At 42.3% G+C, this 19,501-nt stretch overlaps 1 protein-coding gene and 1 long non-coding RNA gene across 4 annotated transcripts; one reads left to right on the forward strand and one right to left on the reverse strand.

Annotated features, from left to right (window-relative positions):
- The first annotated feature begins 7,444 nt into the window (after positions 1 to 7,444).
- On the forward strand, positions 7,445 to 12,041 carry LOC147638814 (uncharacterized). Of its 3 annotated transcripts, XR_015263773.1 has the most exons (3): positions 7,445 to 7,551; positions 7,672 to 10,131; positions 10,233 to 12,041. It is a non-coding gene; the product is annotated as an uncharacterized LOC147638814 (long non-coding RNA). The 3 variants fall into 3 exon arrangements; XR_015263771.1 differs by having other exon boundaries at positions 7,672 to 12,041; XR_015263774.1 differs by having other exon boundaries at positions 7,510 to 7,554; positions 7,672 to 12,041.
- A 2,662-nt stretch (positions 12,042 to 14,703) lies between these two features.
- LOC147638815 (uncharacterized) lies at positions 14,704 to 18,741 on the reverse strand. Its single transcript, XM_086784682.1, has 9 exons — positions 18,522 to 18,741; positions 16,869 to 18,434; positions 16,724 to 16,760; positions 16,519 to 16,632; positions 16,300 to 16,419; positions 16,119 to 16,217; positions 15,929 to 15,988; positions 15,144 to 15,238; positions 14,704 to 15,059 (listed from the first exon to the last, which is right to left on the reverse strand). Exons 1-9 carry the CDS (start codon positions 18,590 to 18,592, stop codon positions 14,939 to 14,941), a joined length of 2,283 nt encoding a protein of 760 aa, XP_086640808.1. The 5' UTR covers positions 18,593 to 18,741; the 3' UTR covers positions 14,704 to 14,938.
- Positions 18,742 to 19,501: the final 760 nt, after the last annotated feature.

Below are 19,501 nucleotides of genomic sequence, written 5' to 3' on the forward strand. Positions count from 1 at the left end.
TATGGCAGCATGTGAGGTAGCTTGGTTGAGAAAGCTACTTCAGATTTGGGTCTATCAGTGGATAGACAAGTTATCATTTTCTATGACAACATTAGCAGTATACAATTGGCCAGGAGCCCAGTTTTCATGCTCGCACGAAGCATATAGAGATCCACTACCATTTTGTCAGAGAGAAGGTTTTGGCAGGAGACGTTGACCTTATTTATGTCAGCACACAGGATCAAGTCGCTGACATCTTCACCAAAGCATTGGGTACACAGATTCAGGGCTTCTCTTGGTGTACATAAGATGGAGTTGAGCTCGAGGGGGAGTGTTGAGATATCAAGCTCATCTAGTGAGGCAGTGGACACTGATGACCCGCCTGGGAGATAGGCCCCACACTTACACCAGTGGCATGGTTGGTGAGATTATGTGTGATATGCAGCCAGTTGGATGACAGGCTGTGTGACAGCCATTCTAGAGACTGGCATAGTTATAGCGCCAGCTCATTTAGTTGGGTTCACACTATAGAGAACCCTAGTATGTATTTGATTGAGTACCTTGTCATATTGTGTGTACTCTTATCTTTGTATATGGTGTGTTGAGTGTTTTGTGAAGAAGAAGAAGATTTTTAGCCTCTCACCTTGTGTGTTCTCTTTTAGGGTTTTGTGAGTGTGTGTGTGCTTTGCAAGAGCTCAAACTCTCTTCTCCCCTGCATCTTTTCACCTTTATCTTTTGCTAACCTAAAGAAATATCTAATCAGGGTTTTTTTTTGTTGCTACAAGCTTTCCATCTTAGTCCTACAAGCTTTCCATCTTAGTCCTCTTACTTCCACATTCCACTCCACACCTTATAGTTGTGAGCCCCATATACATTCACCACTAACCTGTCACCACCAATCTGAACCTCAACCACTAGGATCCTACCATTAGGATGGTTTGCTACTACACAAGGACTTAAATTTTTTTTAATGATGGTCATCACTCCACTATAGCCCCCCCAAACCCACCATACAGCACAGCCCAATCCTTATATCTATCCCTCCTAAATGATTTTTGTCCAAAAAGGTTGTGCTCTTGGATAGCCATAATAGAAATCCCCCACTCTTTTACTAATCCCCAAAAGGTAGCATTCTTCTTCCTATATTTAATCCCCTTTACATCCCAAGTAACTTCCTCCCTATTACTCATATTAAGGTGGTTTCAGGGACCATGTCTACCTCCTCATCCCCTCCCTCTTTTGCGGCTCCTTTCTATATATCCTTCCAAGCCATCTCTATCTGCCAGTTGAATCTTTCTACAGAGTATGTCTCACTATCTACCCTACCCAAACGACTGAAAGGATTCAAGTATATCAAAGGCTTAAATTACTTTGAGACTTACTACCTCCATTTTCCCTAATTGCAGGTCTGTTTTGTGCCCTTCTGGCTTCTTCCTTGACTTGCATGAGACTTACTACCTCCATTTTCCCTAATTGCAGGTTTGTTTTGTGCCCTTCTAGCTTCTTCCTTGACTTGCATGAGACTGGCCTTTCCCTTAGCTTTATCTGTCACTTTAGTTCAGCCTCCTTCAACCTATCCCCCTCCCTCAACTTCTAGCACTTCCTTCCCTTTGCCCTCCTTCCTCAAGTTCTCATTGCTTTTCTTATTTCCTACTTTACTATCCCGACTGGGTTATCCAACCTTCCTCTCCTCACCTCCATGCTTTGCATGTATCCCTCCACCACAGTTTGGTTCTATATGCCCAAAGCCATCGCACGTGAAGCAAGCCCCAAGGAACGGGCCAAATTTTAGGATTAGCTCCAACTTCCCTGACTTGCCCAAATCCACTTCCAAAGTTCTCGGGGTTTCTTTCAAGGTATTCTAAGTAATGCATACGCTGTTTGTCTTACGACCGGTAACCTCCTCTTTTGGAATATATACCGTCGGGACAAGAGCACTAGCCAGTTCTCCCAACACCGGCCTTAACCAAGGTGATCCTAGGCTCTAACTATCTCAACCCAGACCAGGTAGGCTTCTTGAAAACTCTTGTTTACATCAAACAGAGGGTCGAAAGGCATAGCATGAATAAGTCTTTGTCCCATAAACAATGGAGCCCTTGCAAACAGATCAGATATGTCTTGGCCTTTTGTGAACAACACATTAAAGAAGCCCTTACTAAGATAAAACACCTACGACACCACCTTGTCATGGAATAGGTCCTCTTGCAACCACTTCCCTAAATTTGTTTTTGTTGATGGTCTACCAGGACCAAAGACTATGGCACTGCACATTGAGAAGAGGCCTATCTATCTCGTAACCAGTTCTAAAGAGACTCTTGTACATACCTTACACATACTCGCCTGCAAACTCTGAGGCTAGGTGTTAAGTCATGTTGCAATCTATAGTCCGGATGCAACTTCTTTGCATCCCTCTCCCCACCTTTAGCATTGCGAGTGTGCTTCATCTCCTCTGGATCCTCTAGCTCCCAGTCACCCCCAGTCGCGCCAACACCCTCATCTCTTCCTTGAGCCCGTGCATCCTCCGTTCCTCAGGCTCATTGGCCTGCATGCGCAAGAGGACAGTCGGGCACCTATGTTACGTACGAAAGCATGCAAAGCCACGTGCTGATTTACCTCCCCCACTATGCCACTCTCCACTCTCAAAGGTGAGATGCGGTATAATTATTGTTACCTTTTAAAAAACGTTGTATTACTAAAACTTCTTAGAAACCACCAATTTTTAAACCTTAACTCAAAAATTGAAGGTATCCTTTCAGATTAAGGTATCGTTTGAATCTGAAAGGTTCAATTACACAACACCTATTACATAATACCCAAGTGTTTTTCAAGCCTCTGTTCCACGTTGACCACTATGCCCAAAAGGGGGAACCTTTACTCATTATAGAGGTCTTAGACTACATAAATTATCACTTTTGTTAGCTTGAAGTGGCTATCCTAGACCAAACCTTAATGGAGGTCATAAATGGGATGGAGAGCATGCCCTTGTCGTATGGCTTTAGGAGTCTAGTGAGGTTCAAGTGCTCAGCCTTGAAACCCTCATAAGATTCTTCCAGAAGATTCTTCCAAGGCTAATCTATTCTATTAATAAGCACAAGTTTCTCCCCCTACCACGTGTCACTCTCTCTAGCCATCTCCCCTTCCACATGGCCAAAGGAGAGGAGGGAGAGCCAAGGAAGAAAGATGAGCCCCTTTCTCAAATTTGAATTTTCTCATCTCATGTTATTTAAACTGTTAAAATGAGAGAAAAAATACAGGGCTCCTTCTTAAAAGGTGAGCTTCTTCAACATGTAGTTATATCTTTCTCTCTCTCATTGTAAAGAAAAGATGTAAGATAGACCTATTTAAGAGTGATCACACCTCACCACGCATCCCCAACTACCACCATCAAGAGACTTTAAAAGAAATATAAAGTTAGTTTCATAAAGAATTCATTTTTGATACTATTCTAAACTATCATGAAGGACTTAATGCATACCTTAAAGAGAGAAGAATGATTGCATCATTGATCTCCCTTCTCTTGTCTCTTAGAATTACCATGTCTTTAGTTGTGGGGCAATCAAAATTCCTTCTCCATAGATAGAAAGGATTTGCACATTGAACCCTTGCAACATGCTCGAGAGTAATTGTTCTCATTGTTTGCATCTAATGTGACTGTCTATTATGTTTGCATCTAATGTGACTGTCTATTATGTTTCTTAAGCAATTTGCTTTGCAAGTCTTTGAGAGTCTTCAAATTTAAAATCAGCTGCCTTCCTCGTTTTTATATCATGAGTTACTTCTTCAATCTTTATCCCGGCATCAAATGGTTTCTTGCATGGAGGGATATTTAGTATTTCATATGCTTTTTCATCTATCCATGGCAGTGCTCAATTGATTTATCAAATCTATTTCACACTCTCCTTAGAGAGAGAATATCTTTATACATAAGCGGAACCATGTGAGCTTATGCAGTGCAGAAACTCGACCAATATATAACTGTCTTTTGTAGAAACTCAATCAAAAAATATTATGAAGCCTCCTCTTATAAACAATCAAGGACTGTAGCTCCCGTCTGAATAGAACTGCTACTCCCCCCAACCCTCTTGAGGTACCCTCGCGTGTGGTCCTCCTGTATGCTGACTCCCACTAGAATCCCCATACTTGAGGTAGCCCTCTCTGGGCTCTGATGTGTCTTTGTCAAAAGTATGATGTCTCTCCTCACCATAACGTGCTCCAATCATCCAGGCTGCACCCATAGTGAACCATTACAGTTCCATACTGCCATGTGTATCTCTGTCAGTGGCCTGGTCTGTGTCCCATAGACCCCAAACCGCTAATCCATGGGCCGGCCATAGTTTTTGTTTCACGTAATTCGTACATTGACTAATTAATATGATATAAAATGATTATTAATATGTTTTTTTACATGTGAGGCATATTTTGTTTGCACATGGCCCATACTTTGTGAGGAACCAAGGGCCTCTTGCTCCCGGGGGGTTCACCTAAAAGTATGTAAGTATAGCACGTCAGTTCATCTAAGAGGGGTATTTAAATTCCAAAAAGTTACAGGTTTACATATACAGGAGGGGCTTTTTTATCCAATTTTGAAAAAAAGTTGTAAGTTTCTTAAGAAAGAGGGGTCATTTTATTAGCCTGTGACATGTAAGTAGAGGGGTTTTTTTATTACCTCTTGAACGCACGTGATATGCAACATTTTTTAAAGGTGAACCCCCCGAGCTCTTGCTACATGGAATACTTAAGGCATAGAAAAATCACACTATGCCGCACATATCAACTATTTTTGTACAACTCGACATGGTGGCAAAAAAACAAAAACAAATGCACTATGAGAGCTTTTCAACACATTCTACCAAAGGCAAATGCAACGATACAGTGACCACCTAAAATATTATGAAGCCTCCTCTTATAAACAATCAAGGACTTCTTTCTACCACCTAAAAGCTTGTGAGGTCTGATGTTTTCCACATATGCTCCTGCATAATCTCTGGAAAGAAAGATTGGGGATAACATTCATAAGTGCCTTTTGTGCTTCTATGATATGTCTAAGAACTGACACTTTTTTGTGAAAACCATATGGCCCTTCCATGCTTCTTTAGTAGAAGACCTATTGATTTTCCCTATGTGGCTACATGCTCTTCCTTTATAGTGTTGCCTTAGCAGTAAGACCTATTCCTGCCCCCACTTTTCTTTTTGTCTTTTTTATCCTTGCCATTTGAGAAACAAATATAAGTAAATTGCAATGTGGGTACCTTCAGCGGTTTGGAAATTTAAGTAAACTGCAATATGGGAACCCCACCGTGCGATGAGGACACACTCGGGGCCCTTGTGGCCCCTCCTATCGCACAATGGGGTTCTTGACGTAAAACCCAAAGAAACGAAAGATTAATGATGTATACATGAGAAAATGAAAAAATTACTTTGAGGGAAGGTTGTTGTTCTTAGATATTTTGCCGATGATACCGAAGATGATTTGTTTATTGCCAATGATGCCGCAAATGATGTGTTTGTTGCCTATGGGGCCTTGTAAACTCATTGTTGCTAATGGTTAGGTTGTTGGAAATGCCCTTTCATAACAAGGTGACTGTCTGTAATGTTGTTTTAAATGCCTACATCATGTTTTTTATGCCCAGTTTTGGATTTTGGCAAATGTCATTGGAACAAGATTATGGGGCCTGCAAGAAACTTTATGTGGAGAAATGGCAGGAACAGTAGGAAAGTGGCAGCCTGGCTCGCCTAGGATAAGCTGAGTATGCCCAAGAGTGAAGGAGGCATTAGCATCCTACATCTACCCACTCATGCTCTTCTAGGATAGCTGTGTACCTTCCCAAGAGTTTACACCAAAAGGAGATATGGGCCAAGCTCGTAAGGGAACTAGTGCCTTGTAATAAAAGGCAGATGCCTCAAGTTAGGTTGGAAAGATAAGTTGCTTTCTTATGCTCCCCTGAGAATTACAAGCTCTCCTTTTTGTAGGTTCCTATGTGGCAAATGGAAGGAAGTGTTAGGGTTGGTGTTTTGGGATGGCTGCTCTAGAGTCACGGGAAATTCATTGTTTAGCCTAGGGTTATGGTGGACTCATAAGTTGACTGCCTCTTTGGCCCTTCAGGACATCAGTTTAGCTAAGAAGTTGAACAATAGCTCGGTCTGAGAAGATTGGCTGACTGTTTGGGATTGGGGATGGAAAGAATTGGATCAGATGGAAGAAGAGTTTAGACTACTTCCAAGAGAAAGAGAGGTGTTGGTAGAAGTGCAAAGAGAATGGATCTCTATAGCATTTGATGAGACCTGCTGGATAAATAACTGGGTTTGGTTTAATGGAGTCAAATTGGATAAAGGGACAACTAGGACCTTATATATAGAATTAAGAAGGAGTGACGTGAATGTAGAATACCGCACAAAATCTGGAGGGTAAGATGGAACTCTAGTATTTGGAGGAAGAGGTGGAAGATAATCTGGGAAGTAGATATTCTCAGGTATTCTTGTGGAGAGTGTGCATGTGGGTGGAGAGTGTGCATGTGGGCCCTTCCTATTGGCCTTGAGCTATTATAGAGGAACTTCACTTCTGGATGCTATTCTAGGCACATAACTGCTCTGGAAGATGGGAGAAATCCCTTTTGGGAGTATCCAGCTATTAGAGGGGCTTGGGACAAAATTGGGAAATGGGTCTCAAGCAACATAGGGGTGCAAGGGTATTGGGGGGATTGGGTCCTTGGTAGATTGTTAGGCTGATAGGGTTGTTGACTTGGTCTTTAACATAATCAGATTTTGCTATTTGTGGGAGATATGGAATTCTAGAAATAGTATAATTTTTCAGAAAGAGACTAGAATTGGGGTAGATGTGTTAGAATTGAAGCATAAATGTGTATATATGTGCTGGTCAGAATATTATGTTAATAAATTGAATGACGATGCTGTGGTATAGTTAATTTAGGCCCTTCAAGTTGGCATTAGATGATCTGCTCTACAGTTTAGGAGACTCTTGTACATACCAGGTCACCCTAACAGTTGTCATCATGCAACATGGATACTCAGGTTTTGACGTGAAAGCAAAGCAGCCAAAATTTGGGCCCAAAGCAAAGAGGTGGTACTTGAAAGAGAAGGAGCCAGTCTTGTGGCATTCATTAAGAACGCCTTGGGGACAAGGCTAGAGGTTAAAATCTAGACAAGAGGGGAGGTTTTGTTGGAGAAGCAATTTCCGAAGGGCTGTGATTGTTGCTCATATATCTGGGGTATCACATTTCATGGGGGCAATCTTCCTTTGTCTAGGAGGATGAAAGGTGGGACTTTATCTGCAGATTACTCAACAGTGAAGCTTTCAGAATCTTGATGTGGTCTGTTGGCTTCAAAGTTTCTACTTGATGTAATTAAGGGAGGTGTCATCAGGAGAAAAGGGACTTTTAGCTTTTGTTAATATCAATATATATATTTAGTAATACAACTTTTAAGAATTTATAAAATATGTATTTCTATGACATGGAGGTTTTCCACTTTCCTCTATACATAAGGAATGCAAGTATCATCATGCCCGAGCGCACAACAGCGTAGGCCTCTCCATTTGAACGAGTCGCAAAACAGGTCGTCTGTGCATTTTTCATATCCGCTTTTCTTCTTTTTCTAGATGCTCTTCTTACTAGGATGACACAATGCTTCTGCATATTATTACAAACTAGTTCTTTTGCTTCCTTTTATTGACAGGTTTAGAGAAGGTGTGCCGAAGGCAAGGCGTCGAGGCTGCTGAAGGAATTGCAGAGGGGAAATAATTGGTGGCCACCCCATTTTCCATCACAATCTGCAAGACACACACTCTCTCTCTCTCTCTATATATATATATATATGTATGTATGTATGTATGTAATTTAATTATGTATATTTATATTTTTAAAAATTGCTTTTCTCTATTGGGTGGCATAAATTTCTTGGACCTCACTCTAAATTAGGGTAGGAAGCATCTGAATGAAGAAATTTTTAATGGGAAAATTGTACTGCATGAGAACTACATACATTTGTGGGACTTTTAGTGTGGCCATTTGACCTAATCATGAATGTGTAATCTCCAATTAGGGAACACCAGCATTAGGGTTTAGAAGACTGTCTCATGCAATTGTGAGCCCTGTTGATAAATTGATAAAGCAGCAAAGGCCATGATTGCAACAAGGAAGGATATGCTCATGGATTTTACATAAGGTGCCCTCCTACGAAGGGGTATTCGCCAAGCATTGGAGTCTGGAAGCCTTAGGTCTATGAGAGTGCTAGGTTGGAAACAATCAAGCTTTCCAAAGACTAGTAACTATGCAATTAAAGGAAAGCAAGTTTGGTGAGCCTTTAGAATTGGACTCTAGTAGCGTTTGGTCCATAAGAGTGCCAGGTTGGGAACACATGGAAGTAGATCTCAGGCTATTTAAAGAGAGAAAAAAAATGTGTACAACCTGCCTCGTTGAGCATTCACTAGAGATCTCCTGATCTTACAAGATGACCAAAACTACAGAGGCAGCTGATTATTGCTCAATAAAGAGGGACTTTTGAGGGATGTCACCAGCCTAGGATTTGTCATTAGCTATGGAATTTTGTTGAGTTGCTTGCTTGCATGTGTGAGTGGGTACGATGTACAAAGCGCTAACTAAGAGTGCCACCTAATACTCATATATGCATAGAAATTCATGATGTTTTGCCTTGCTTTGTTGCTTCTATTTGATGGCTTGTGTGTGCTGTGAACGTTTGTTTAGTTCCTTTTTTTATTGTTTTAGTGGATAAGTGATGCATTTAATTTTTCCAAAGAACCGGCTTTGATTTATGCATTTATTTATTTTCAGGCATGGAGAATGATGCCTGGTTTTACATAAGTTGAATCAATGTATCACTTCCATTTGTAGCCTTGATAATGTTTGGTGTAGATTGCCAGGGTGGAATAAAGGGCATTACAGCAGGGTACTTCAGGGAGTCATTGTCTTTGAGCTTGGATAATGGATGAACCTTCTACTTTTCTTCATTTAGACTCCCAAAAAAGGGGATCAACCTTCTACTTTTCTCATTTAGACTCCCAAAACCCTCATGACAAGGAACTCCCAGGTTTTATTCTCCATTCTCAGCCTGCAGCATGCAGCAGTCCCAAACCCCAGCCAATTCAATGTTTAATGTTGGCTGCTCATTGTCCTAAGGTTGGGGACCTTTATTCTCCATCTCTGCACCAATCCAACTCACTACTTTCACAGGCTTTCCCTTTGCATTTAGGTCATATCAAACTCCAAACACAGTAACCACTCCAAGTCTTGCAGCCTCCACATTTTCCTATACCAAGAAAACAACATGTGGGATTTGCGTATGAAGATAGTAACCAGATTCCACGCAAGTCTCAAAATTCGCCTATCAAGCAAAGACTTGTAAGAAATCATGGTGACTTGGAAGAAAAGGAGGCAAGAGAATAAGGGAAATGGCAAGAGAAAGAAGCGGGTGGAAACAAAGAGCACTAATATGGAGGGCCAGACCGTTAGGGACGAGAAGTGAGAGGTTTGGAAGGAGGCATGGGTGGCATAGGTCATTCACATTCATGCTGCCATGAATGATGAATTTGGAAAAACTCCAAAGCAAGTTGATCAAAGGTTGCAACACAACTTGGTGAAAGCTATCGCAGGTTGAGGGGGCCGTGCGTATGGAGATTATAAGGACAGGGCACAAAATTCCATTTCAAGAAATGATTGGAAGGTGACATGCCAATGGTTTGACATTGTCGATGAGTATATACATGGTCGTGCAAATGTCGTGAGCTATGGCCATGCTTCAGTAATAGGAGGGAAGGCAAGAGGAGGTAGTAGGGTTCTGAGCATGAATGATGCAGCAGAATCTGATCCATCAGAAGAAGTATGCACCTATCCAATGTGCTCGTAAAAATAGGAACATCAAAGACTCCCTTTTGGAAATGGCAAGCATAGTTAAATTGATGCTCCTATCCAATGTGCTCACAAGAATAGGAACGTCTTACAGAAATGGCAACAAGCACAACTAATTTGATGGAAACTAAACAAAATTTTTCATGGCATAGATGGTAAGGATGGAAGCCCAGAAGCTTGTGATGCTGGGAACTCTTACACAGAAGCTTGAGATGCTGTGACGGGTCTTATGGATGTCTTAAAAAGTTTTCAGAAAGAGTGAAATTTTCAGGTAATTTTTAGATCATTTAAATCCATCATGGCATTAAACAGTTTATCTTCATCTCAATTTTCGTATTTTTGTATCATCTAGCCACTAGATCTCTCTTGCAGGCTCTCGTGTAGATTGTGGCAGTTAGCTACGGGATTTCTACATCATTTGCACAGACAATAGTGGTAGAGAGGATTTTGAGGCTATACATGGGATTCCCTATGTTGTTGGCGGTGTAGACGGAAGTCATGTACCTATTATAGCCCCGCATGTGCTTCATGAATACTATTTCAACATGAAGGGTTTTCGTTCCTTAGTGTTCCAAATGATGGTTTTCGTGAACTGCTTGGTTTGGGACTCCAACATTGGTTGGGCATGTATCCAGGGCATTATTGCCAATGTATTCCAACGTAGCAGTGACATTGGGTAGCGACATGAGGCTAACTCATTGAGGGAGTATTGTGTATTTGGGTGATTGCGCATATACACCCCCCGTTTTTGGATGCTTCCACCTTCCAAAGGCAGCAAAGATGCTTTACCAGGGAATGAAAAAAAGGTGGAACTTTATGCAGGCTAGCTCAAGAATTCTTGTGGAGAGAGCATTTGGCATGCTCAAATCACGATTATTTAGAATTCTATTGAAAAGGTGTGACATGCCTCTATAGAATGTGTCGAAGATGGTGATCAGAACTTGTTTGGTTGTGTATGAAGCACAAGTAGAATTGGAAAAGGCCAAAGTTTGCAGTAACAGGAAATTTAGAATGCTTTGCAAGTGCCAATGGATGAGGTATATCTGCTTTGTTGCATAACGAGCCTGAACGAGTTGTGGAGAGGGCATCAGATTATGCACCAACAAATTCTCAACATGGCGGAGGCTCACGTAGGCAAGATAACATTTCACGGATAATTTTTAATGAAAGTTCTGCAAGTGCCAATGGATGAGGTATCTGCTTTGTTGCAGAACGAGCCCCAACAAGTCGTGGAGAGGGCATATAGCTCAGATTATGCACCAACAATTCTCAACATGGTGGAGGCTCATGCAGGCGAGTAACATTGCAAGGATAATGTTTAATGAAAGACAAAGGAGGAATGTAAGAGCTAATGTTTGGCAAGTACGATGATGCAGCTGAGAGTGAGAATAGCAAAGATTAATTCGTGTATACACATGGTAAACTAGTCATGTTTACATGTCATCTTACATGTATATGCACGTCCCCTTACATGGTAAACTAGTTATGCATGAGATGATGCTTGTATTGCCTTATTTCCAAAGGATGTTAGACACAATGGATGATACAACAGAAATTGTTACGTTTACCAAGCTATCTTGAAGTACTGTAAGTGGGTTTAATAGTATTGTAGCTCTAGGTTTGCACAACCTGTAACTATAGTGAGCTTTGTGAATGTTGGTTGGTTGGTGATGACTGATTTTTTCCTGCTGGTAGGTTAACTCATGGTTGGTCAGTCACCTCGATCTTCCTATGATCTCGTTGGTTGTTGTGTTGTCCAGGCTATAAACTCCATTCTCTGTTAAGCAGTTGCAGATTTAAGCTTGCATGGAAGACATGGAGAAAACCCTGTGAGAATGAACTCGATACAGCAGCATATAGAATCATAAAAGTTTCCGTACTGCCAGGACAATACATGGTAAATGCCAGAGGGATGTGGTTTCGTTGGGTGCAATTATTGGAGGGTAGTCTTTTTAATGTCGGGCCTTATCTTTACTTCAAAATCCAGCAAGATGGAATCTTACCCAACAAATTTGTATTCTTGAGCAAGTGCGCCCTGGTCCACATATATGTCAAATGTGAAAGCATAGGAGTTTTGATTTAGGGTGGGTTGATACATGATCAAATGATCGAGACTATGGTTGTTTTTTATATGGTCAAATGTTAATATGTATGCTAGATGTGGATACTGCCGTTCAAGAATGTTGTGCCTTGGGTGCATTGGTTGCAGGATACGCCTAAAGTGGCAACTACAAAATGATTGAAAAATGCTTATGGTTATGTTCTCGTGTCAAAGATGTATGCGGCCCAAATGTTTGATTGTGCCAATGACATGGGGGAACTGAGAAAATGTCTTCTGCACCAGATTGTGCAGCCCTCCAGGTAGCTTGGACTCTATTTTGCTTACGATGGTGAGCTGAATGATTATGGGTAGTGCTCTTCAAAGAGCAGGTTTCCGATGAGTATAGATGAGGGTTCCAATCACATCCCACCTAGGGATGACGAAGTGAGTTGAAAGCTCATTCCAATCACACACGACATCATTGCACGGAGTTAATAACCTGATGAATTTGAGTGCCATCAAAGGCTCCATCTGAAAATGGCACCGTGTTTATATGCAGGAATGCAAAGACTATATCCACCCCATATATAAGCTAAAGACCAGTATACATGCAAAGCAGAAATCTAACTAGAAGGCATGCAAGTGGTAGAAAAGAAGAGCATGCATTACTATGCATAATGTGAAGTGTAAAAGATAATGGTGTAGGTACTAATTTTTCTAAAGCAAATCTAGGGGGTATAACATTCTAGCCTATGCACGTTGTATATACATTAAAAAATGAAATAAATAAATGACAATATTCTAGGCTATGATATTGTCGCATTAACCTAATTACTCTGGTCGCATTAATTAGCAATAGCATGCATGGTAAAATATGTACATAATTAGTGTAATTGTCTTAAGAAAACATTGCATTGAACCCTCAATCGCCAAATGAGCTATGCATCAGTTAAGCATGTGTATAGTGAGCTTTTCCTATTAGGAGCTTGCGAGCTTCCATTTTTTTAAGCACTGCCTCGCTCGCGTGTAAATGTGTGGCGAGCTTTTAAGTACTTTTACAGCTGTTGGGGGTGCAACAGGTAGGATTTTTAGCACCCTCTGCTTTTGATTTAATCCGTCACATGGACGCCAAAATATAGCACACCGGCGGCCTTCCCATTTCTTTGCCTTCGCTCAGAGCGCAAGATTTGTGGGCAGCCACTTCTAGCTAACTAAATTTGTAAGTGATCCGGGGGCATAGTGGCTTGTATGCACTGTGGAGTGCTCAACCTCGACAAGCATCTAGTTGAGACACGGTCAATGGTGCAGTTGGCTGTTCTCTGATTCAGGGCTGCTGCCCCACTCGGATTCCAGATTTAGAAAGAACTTATTGCAGGCGGTTTCAAGCCGGTTTTATTAAGAAATTCCTCTTTGTTGTTTTCATTCCCCCTTTTAAAATCCACAAGGGCACGCGAGCAAAGAGTGATTAGAGCCCGTTCCACGTCGTGTTTGCAGCATCAGTGAAGCTGACGTGATTGATGGTGCTAGTGATTGTTAGTAGCCCCATAATGTTTTACATGAGCTCAGCGGAAAAATCGCAGAGGATCAGAGGATCAGAAAGCTCCTTAAATTGATGAAAATTGTGGAAAATACGGGAGTTTCGGAGATAGCTAGCTTTTCCAACTGGTCATTGAGTAAATTTGGAGTGTAATGACACAGCTGTCTGAAGGCCTTGTAGCATTTATGACTAACTGGAGGTAAATGCCCACTGATTTTGCTGAGCAACCCTAACTTCTTCCTTTAGTTGGACTAGAAAGCTCAGCTCACAAACCTAACTTCTTCCTTTAGTTGGACTAGAAAGCTCAGCTCACAGCTGTCATACTCCTATCTTTCACTCTTCATTTTGATATATATCATATGATAAATAGAGTTTGCATACTAGATAAGAACACCAGACCATTAACCCTAAAGAGCTGAATTCGGTGCTCATCACTAGTGCTAGAGAAAAACTTTTTTCCCAGCCAGTGAAAAAAAAGACGAGTTGGGGTACAACGGTTTCCTTTATTCAAAATCTCATTATTGACTGGTTTTTTATAACTACAAATCTGTTATCATTTTTTGTAAAGACAAGAATAAATTTGATTGTTTTTTTTAAATTGGATGTAATTAGAAAGTCCAACACAACACATAACAGTGAGGGCTTGAACCCATGACCTTGGAACTCTCAAGCAATATCTTACACTAACTCATGGTTGCACAATTGATTTTTTTATTTATTTTAATCGGTGTAAAATACATTAAAGGGTGGTTTTTCTCTAGCATTGCTCATGCTCATAACAGACGCATGAGAAAATTTAAAAGTATTCCACCCTCATTTATTAACAGACTTATAAAAAATTTAAAGGACTCAGAGCATGCTGATGAAAAATAAAGATTCCTAACCGACATCAACCGTCCCTAAACAAAAAGAACTTATTACTCTCTTAACCCTTAACAACATAACCAACACAAACCAATATCTTAAAAACTGCATTAGGCAAGGACAACTCTCACTGCAAACTAGGCATCTCACTGCATATGGCAAGGGCACCTGGCACCTGCACCCTCAGTGCATATGGGAAGGGGACCCCCCTAATTCATTTCGCCCTCATAACTAACGATGCAAGGACTGGCACATGGCAGTCACCTGCTTGTACAATGAGCTCAGCCCCCTTTGGGCCCTTGTCCATGACTGTACTTCCTTATAACCTATGCAAGGCTATAGACTCTATTTAAAAACAATGTCCAGACTCCAATCCAAACTGCAGTCGAATCACGGTCATGTTGGTTGAAGAACAAGAATATAATAAATAAATAAGAATCCACCTCCGAATACAACAGGTTCCCTCGATAACGCGCTTGTAATTAGCGAATGTCAGCAAGGATTCTCAACAAAATGGCACTGTTATTGGATTAACCTGGCTTCACAAGAGAACTCTCGTTCCAAAGTAGGTAAAAAGCTACTGACAAAAATGTATTGTCAAGACACTGGAAAGGTGGGAGAGGAACGGGGATGTAGTTACAGAGCAGTTGCTGAGTGCAGCAAAACAACCTCGGAGTTGGTCACGCATTTTGGTCGCTTCGGTTGCTTATTATGATGAAACTGTGGCTCTTTTGGAATCGTAGGACGCTTTGAGGACCTGAAAGATCATAATTTTTATGTTTACACGCGCACACACGAGACACGCACGCACGCACGCACGGGAATCTCTGGAGAGACCAACCTCCTTGGGCGAAAAGGTCGATCAAAGTACGGCATTAACTGTGCCTTGGGAACCATTTCATGCCTCATTTTCTTGACTTCCTCCTCCTCAGCGATCTGTAAGATCATTATTGGAACAAACATGTTAGAACTTCAAAGGATAAGCATGCAAATCTTCTGATCACGATCTGTAAGATCATTATTGGAATTGACATGTTAAAATTTAAAGGCATAAGCACGCAAATCTGATCATGATTCATCACCTCACATCTCTGATTTTTCTTTGGAGGTGTGTAGAATGCTTATTTATTGCTTAATACTTAAAATCAAGACTCCTTGAATTGGTAGTTCAATATATTCTCTTTTAACAGTGTTGAATGTTTTTGGAACTGCTAGAATTTTAGGCCTGACAAGTTGCTTTGGCGATATATATACTACAACCCTTGGGCCTTGAATGCGTTTTGTTTAAGGTTCAAAATCAAGCCCTTTTGAAGGTTTCTTTACCCTTCTTGTTTAGTATTGAATTCGATTTGAATAGTCTGAATTATCAAGACTCCTTGAATTGGTAGTTCAATATATTCTCTTTTAACAGTGTTGAATGTTTTTGGAACTGCTAGAATTTTAGGCCTGACAAGTTGCTTTGGCGATATATATACTACAACCCTTGGGCCTTGAATGCGTTTTGTTTAAGGTTCAAAATCAAGCCCTTTTGAAGGTTTCTTTACCCTTCTTGTTTAGTATTGAATTCGATTTGAATAGTCTGAATTTAAGCACAAATGTGTATCAAGAGTCGGTTGGAACCATTACATTGCGAAGCCTTTCTTCTTCCAGTCTTCGTTGTTCCAGATATAGGAGTTTTTCGGAAATCTGCCCATAAGTTCAAAGACAAAGAAATTGTCATGAAGCTGCATCTCTTCAAGTACACAGGGAAGCAGGTCAAGTGAGGACAGAGGTGTTTCAGTTGTGTGCAGGTAAGAAGTCTGGATTTCTAACTTACAATCTGATCAAATTCTGCTCGTTCCATGGCTCTTAATTCAGAATTCAGATTAATATCGAGTGCCTTTGTATTCTCCTTCACCGGCGGCTTGTAAGGAACCTGCACATATAGTCCGATTTGGAAATCAGCACTACCTTCTTAATTAAAGCCAGCAGCTAATTGAAGACAGAAAGCTTCCCACTTCTGGTTCATCTGTAGTCCAGGGAAGCCCTTGTGCCAGAGGAATTCGAAGCCTTTCTTCCTCCTCCAACATTCTTCTCAATCGGGTCAAAAGCTCCTGCTCTTTCATATGGCCCCTTTCCTGCACAAGGCGATGGACATTGAACCCTTTTATCAAGAACACACGAAGCAAACGGTGTTAAAGAAAGGCCCTGATGAGCCCGTATGCATCACTTCATACCTCAGTGCGCAGCTTAAAAGGCTGTGGCTTTGAAAAAGGGGGTTTGAGCTGGGCAGGTTGCGTCTGAGGTTTCTGCAACAGCCGTCTAGTGGGAACGATCGAAGGATTGGAGTCCTGAAAAATGCACCCACAAAGAAGTTCGAATCCATTCAAAACAGGAAGACTTCACCCCAAACCTAGAGAGAGGTAGGAAGCTGGGACTGACCTGAGCTTTGCGATTTGATCTGTTGCTTGGTTTTGTCCTGCAACGAAGCGATGCAGGCAAAAAAACATGCGAGATGTTAGCGGTGATAAGATGTTAGAGGCAAATTTGTTGCTTAAAAAGAGGGTCAAATTTGTTCGAAGCAAACCGTGCAGCAGCAGCGGATGCAGTCAAATGCCGATCGCTGCGGGTTCCTTCATCTTGAAACCCTTTTGCAGACTCGGCTTTGTAGGAGTACTCCCCGCTCTCCTCCCCTGACTGACCGGCTTCATCCCCTGCTTCTTCGTGCTCTTGCGGCTGCTTCCCCTCTGCCTCTCCCTCTGCTTCTTCCACATCTTCATCTGCTTCTTCTCCTCCTCCTACTTCTTCAGGAAAAAGGTCATCTTCCTTAGATTTCTCCCCTTGCTTCGAGTTGACAGTTGAGCTCAGATAGGTGAACTGGAGGGGAAAGCCTCGCGGTTTACGCTGCTGCTGCTCGTCTTTGTTTTCTGAGGAGGACATAAGGCTCTCGAACGCTCTTACCAGTGTCTTCACCCGACCTTCCCTTGTCGGAGACAGGTTCTCGAACGCTTCCAGCACGGCGTTAAGCCTCCAGTTGCCTGTTTCCTCAGGGGTGGGAGATGCAACTGCAGCAGCCGTTGGGGATGCCTCTTTCTCCCCCATCAGCCTGAGGCTTCCGTCCCGTTGATCGACGGTGTCAACTGCCGGAAAGCTTTCTTCCGGTTCTGAAAGCAGGCATTCTGCCCCGTAGCTCTTGCACTCGCCATGGGGCAAGCAAGACGGTTGCAATCCATTCTTATCCAGAAAACTTATTCCGTGCTCGATTTCAGAGTTGGAACAACCATCCATGGGGCTATTTCGATCAAAGGATTCAATCAAGCTGTCCACCGGAGAGGCCGACTCTTCCGAGAACCTGCCATTATTGGCCGTTTCCATTTGATTGCATTCTGAAATCTCTTGCCTGTAGGGTGTCTGGAACTCCGACAAATCGCTTGAGCGGTTCCAAGGTATGGGAACGTCAGTCCGACCACTTAGATGAGCAGTTTCAGCCGCTGGAAGGAAAGCCTGTACCTGCGGAGCGTTGCCGGGTACAAAGTTCTCGGCAGAAGGAGAGGGAAGCTCCTCCTCCGCACGATCTGCCTCTGAAGGTAGCGAGAACGCCGTTTGTTTTTCGTTTTTTTTGACACCGGAATCGCTCCCTGCCGTAGACGCATTGTCATCAGAGTTCCATCGCGGCTCAGAGCATCTGCTGGAACGTTTCGTGCTGCTCTGGTCGCCCGCAGCACTGCCTCCCCCATTCCCTTTTCGAAGACAGCAGTTGCACACCCCGGCCTCTTGTACCGGCAAGGTACGCCCCTTCGAGCTCAAGAACTTTCTTGGCTGCACAGTCACGGGCACTGAGTAATCGGGGCTCTTGGAAGCGCATCTTCTTGAGCTGCACATATGCTTTCGGGGAGGCGAGACCAGATTGAAATCGCACGCTTGGTCTGTAGTATGCTTGGATGGGTCATCGTTCTCAAAGGGCGGTGAAAACGTGTCTGTGGCGTTAGCTGCTGCTGAGCTGGGCTTGGGGCGATTGTGCATCTTACGCTTGTGTGAGCCACTACTAACATTTGGATTGCGATTCTCCGAACTAGCGGTGGCATCTGTCTTCGAGAGAAGGTTGGGTTTTGGTCCCTTGGCCATGGTTTTGGCGCTGGGTTGCTCCTGGTAACTGCAAGCAAACAAGCAAGCAATGAGTGAACGAGTGTTGATCTAAGTGAGCTTGGCGTTAAAAGGAATACGAGAGAGTTGAGATAACCTGGCGGTGATTAGTTTGGGTGGACTGGCGCCATGACTTGGTGTCTGCTCAAGCAAAGCTCCTTCTTGCATCCTGGGATAAACTTAGACGCATAGAGAGTCTGCAGAGGCGATCGCTGAGAGAGAGACTCTTACCTTTCGTCAGTTGCAACGGAGATGGCTATGGAGGATGATGCATCCCAAGCTACAACCAACAAGAGGAAAGTCGAACGCCGCGTGCTGCCTTCCGCTTGGGAATCGGGAATTTGAACTTCGCCAACGGCTCTCCTTTCTTTCGCCAACGTCTCACCACCCCAACGGTGCGCAAGGTAGATTATTAAGGGTAGGGTTTTTTTAATTAAAAACATTTGAAACAACAACGCGCACAAACTAATTCTATATTCTCTCTCTTCCCCTCGTTTTCTCTCTCTTCCTTCAAAAAAGACTCATTTTTACCTTTTTCCCTTTAAAAAACAAAATACCTAAAATAATAATCTCTCTCTCTCTCTCTCTCTCTCTCTCTCACCCTCTTTCACTCTCTCACTCTCTCTCTCTCTCTCTCTCTCTCACACACACTCTCTCTCTCTCTAGCTCTTTCTTGAACTCTCTCTCTCTATCTCTCTCTCTCTCACACATTTGCCGTGGCACAAAAAAACAAGGTGTTTACATGACTAGTCGCACACAATGCCCTCTTCCCTTGTTCTAACATGTGAGGGATTTTTTTGGGGAGTAGTTTTCAAAAAATGGCGAGTTATTTTAAAATAATGAGGAGACCTTTTTTGGCTACATGTGTGCAACATCTGCCTCTCTTTCTTTATGCTCTTACTAGCATCTCTATATGTCACTCTCTCTAGGCATCTCTTTCTCCCCCAATTCTCTCTATCATTCTCTCTCTCTCTCTCTCTCTCTCTCTCTCTCTCTCTCTCTCTCTCTCTCGTCACATGAGTATGTTCATTATTCTTTTCACTCAAAAGAAGAATAAAAGTATTCCATTAAAATGAC

The sequence above is a fragment of the Cibotium barometz genome, chromosome 4 (genome assembly GCF_041138505.1).
Source record: "Cibotium barometz isolate CiBa-2024 chromosome 4, ASM4113850v1, whole genome shotgun sequence".
NCBI lineage: Eukaryota > Viridiplantae > Streptophyta > Polypodiopsida > Cyatheales > Cibotiaceae > Cibotium > Cibotium barometz.

What these genes read in the sequence shown, in the direction of transcription:
- LOC147638815 (XM_086784682.1), bottom strand. Translation starts at nt 18,592, where the DNA reads ATGCAAGAAGGAGCTTTGCTTGAGCAGACACCAAGTCATGGCGCCAGT. An exon ending in CCCAAACTAATCACCGCCAG is followed by an intron (nt 18,435 to 18,521) that starts GTTATCTCAACT and finishes GTTTGCTTGCAG; the next exon opens with TTACCAGGAGCAACCCAGCG. An exon ending in GGACTACAGATGAACCAGAA is followed by an intron (nt 16,218 to 16,299) that starts GTGGGAAGCTTT and finishes CTATATGTGCAG; the next exon opens with GTTCCTTACAAGCCGCCGGT.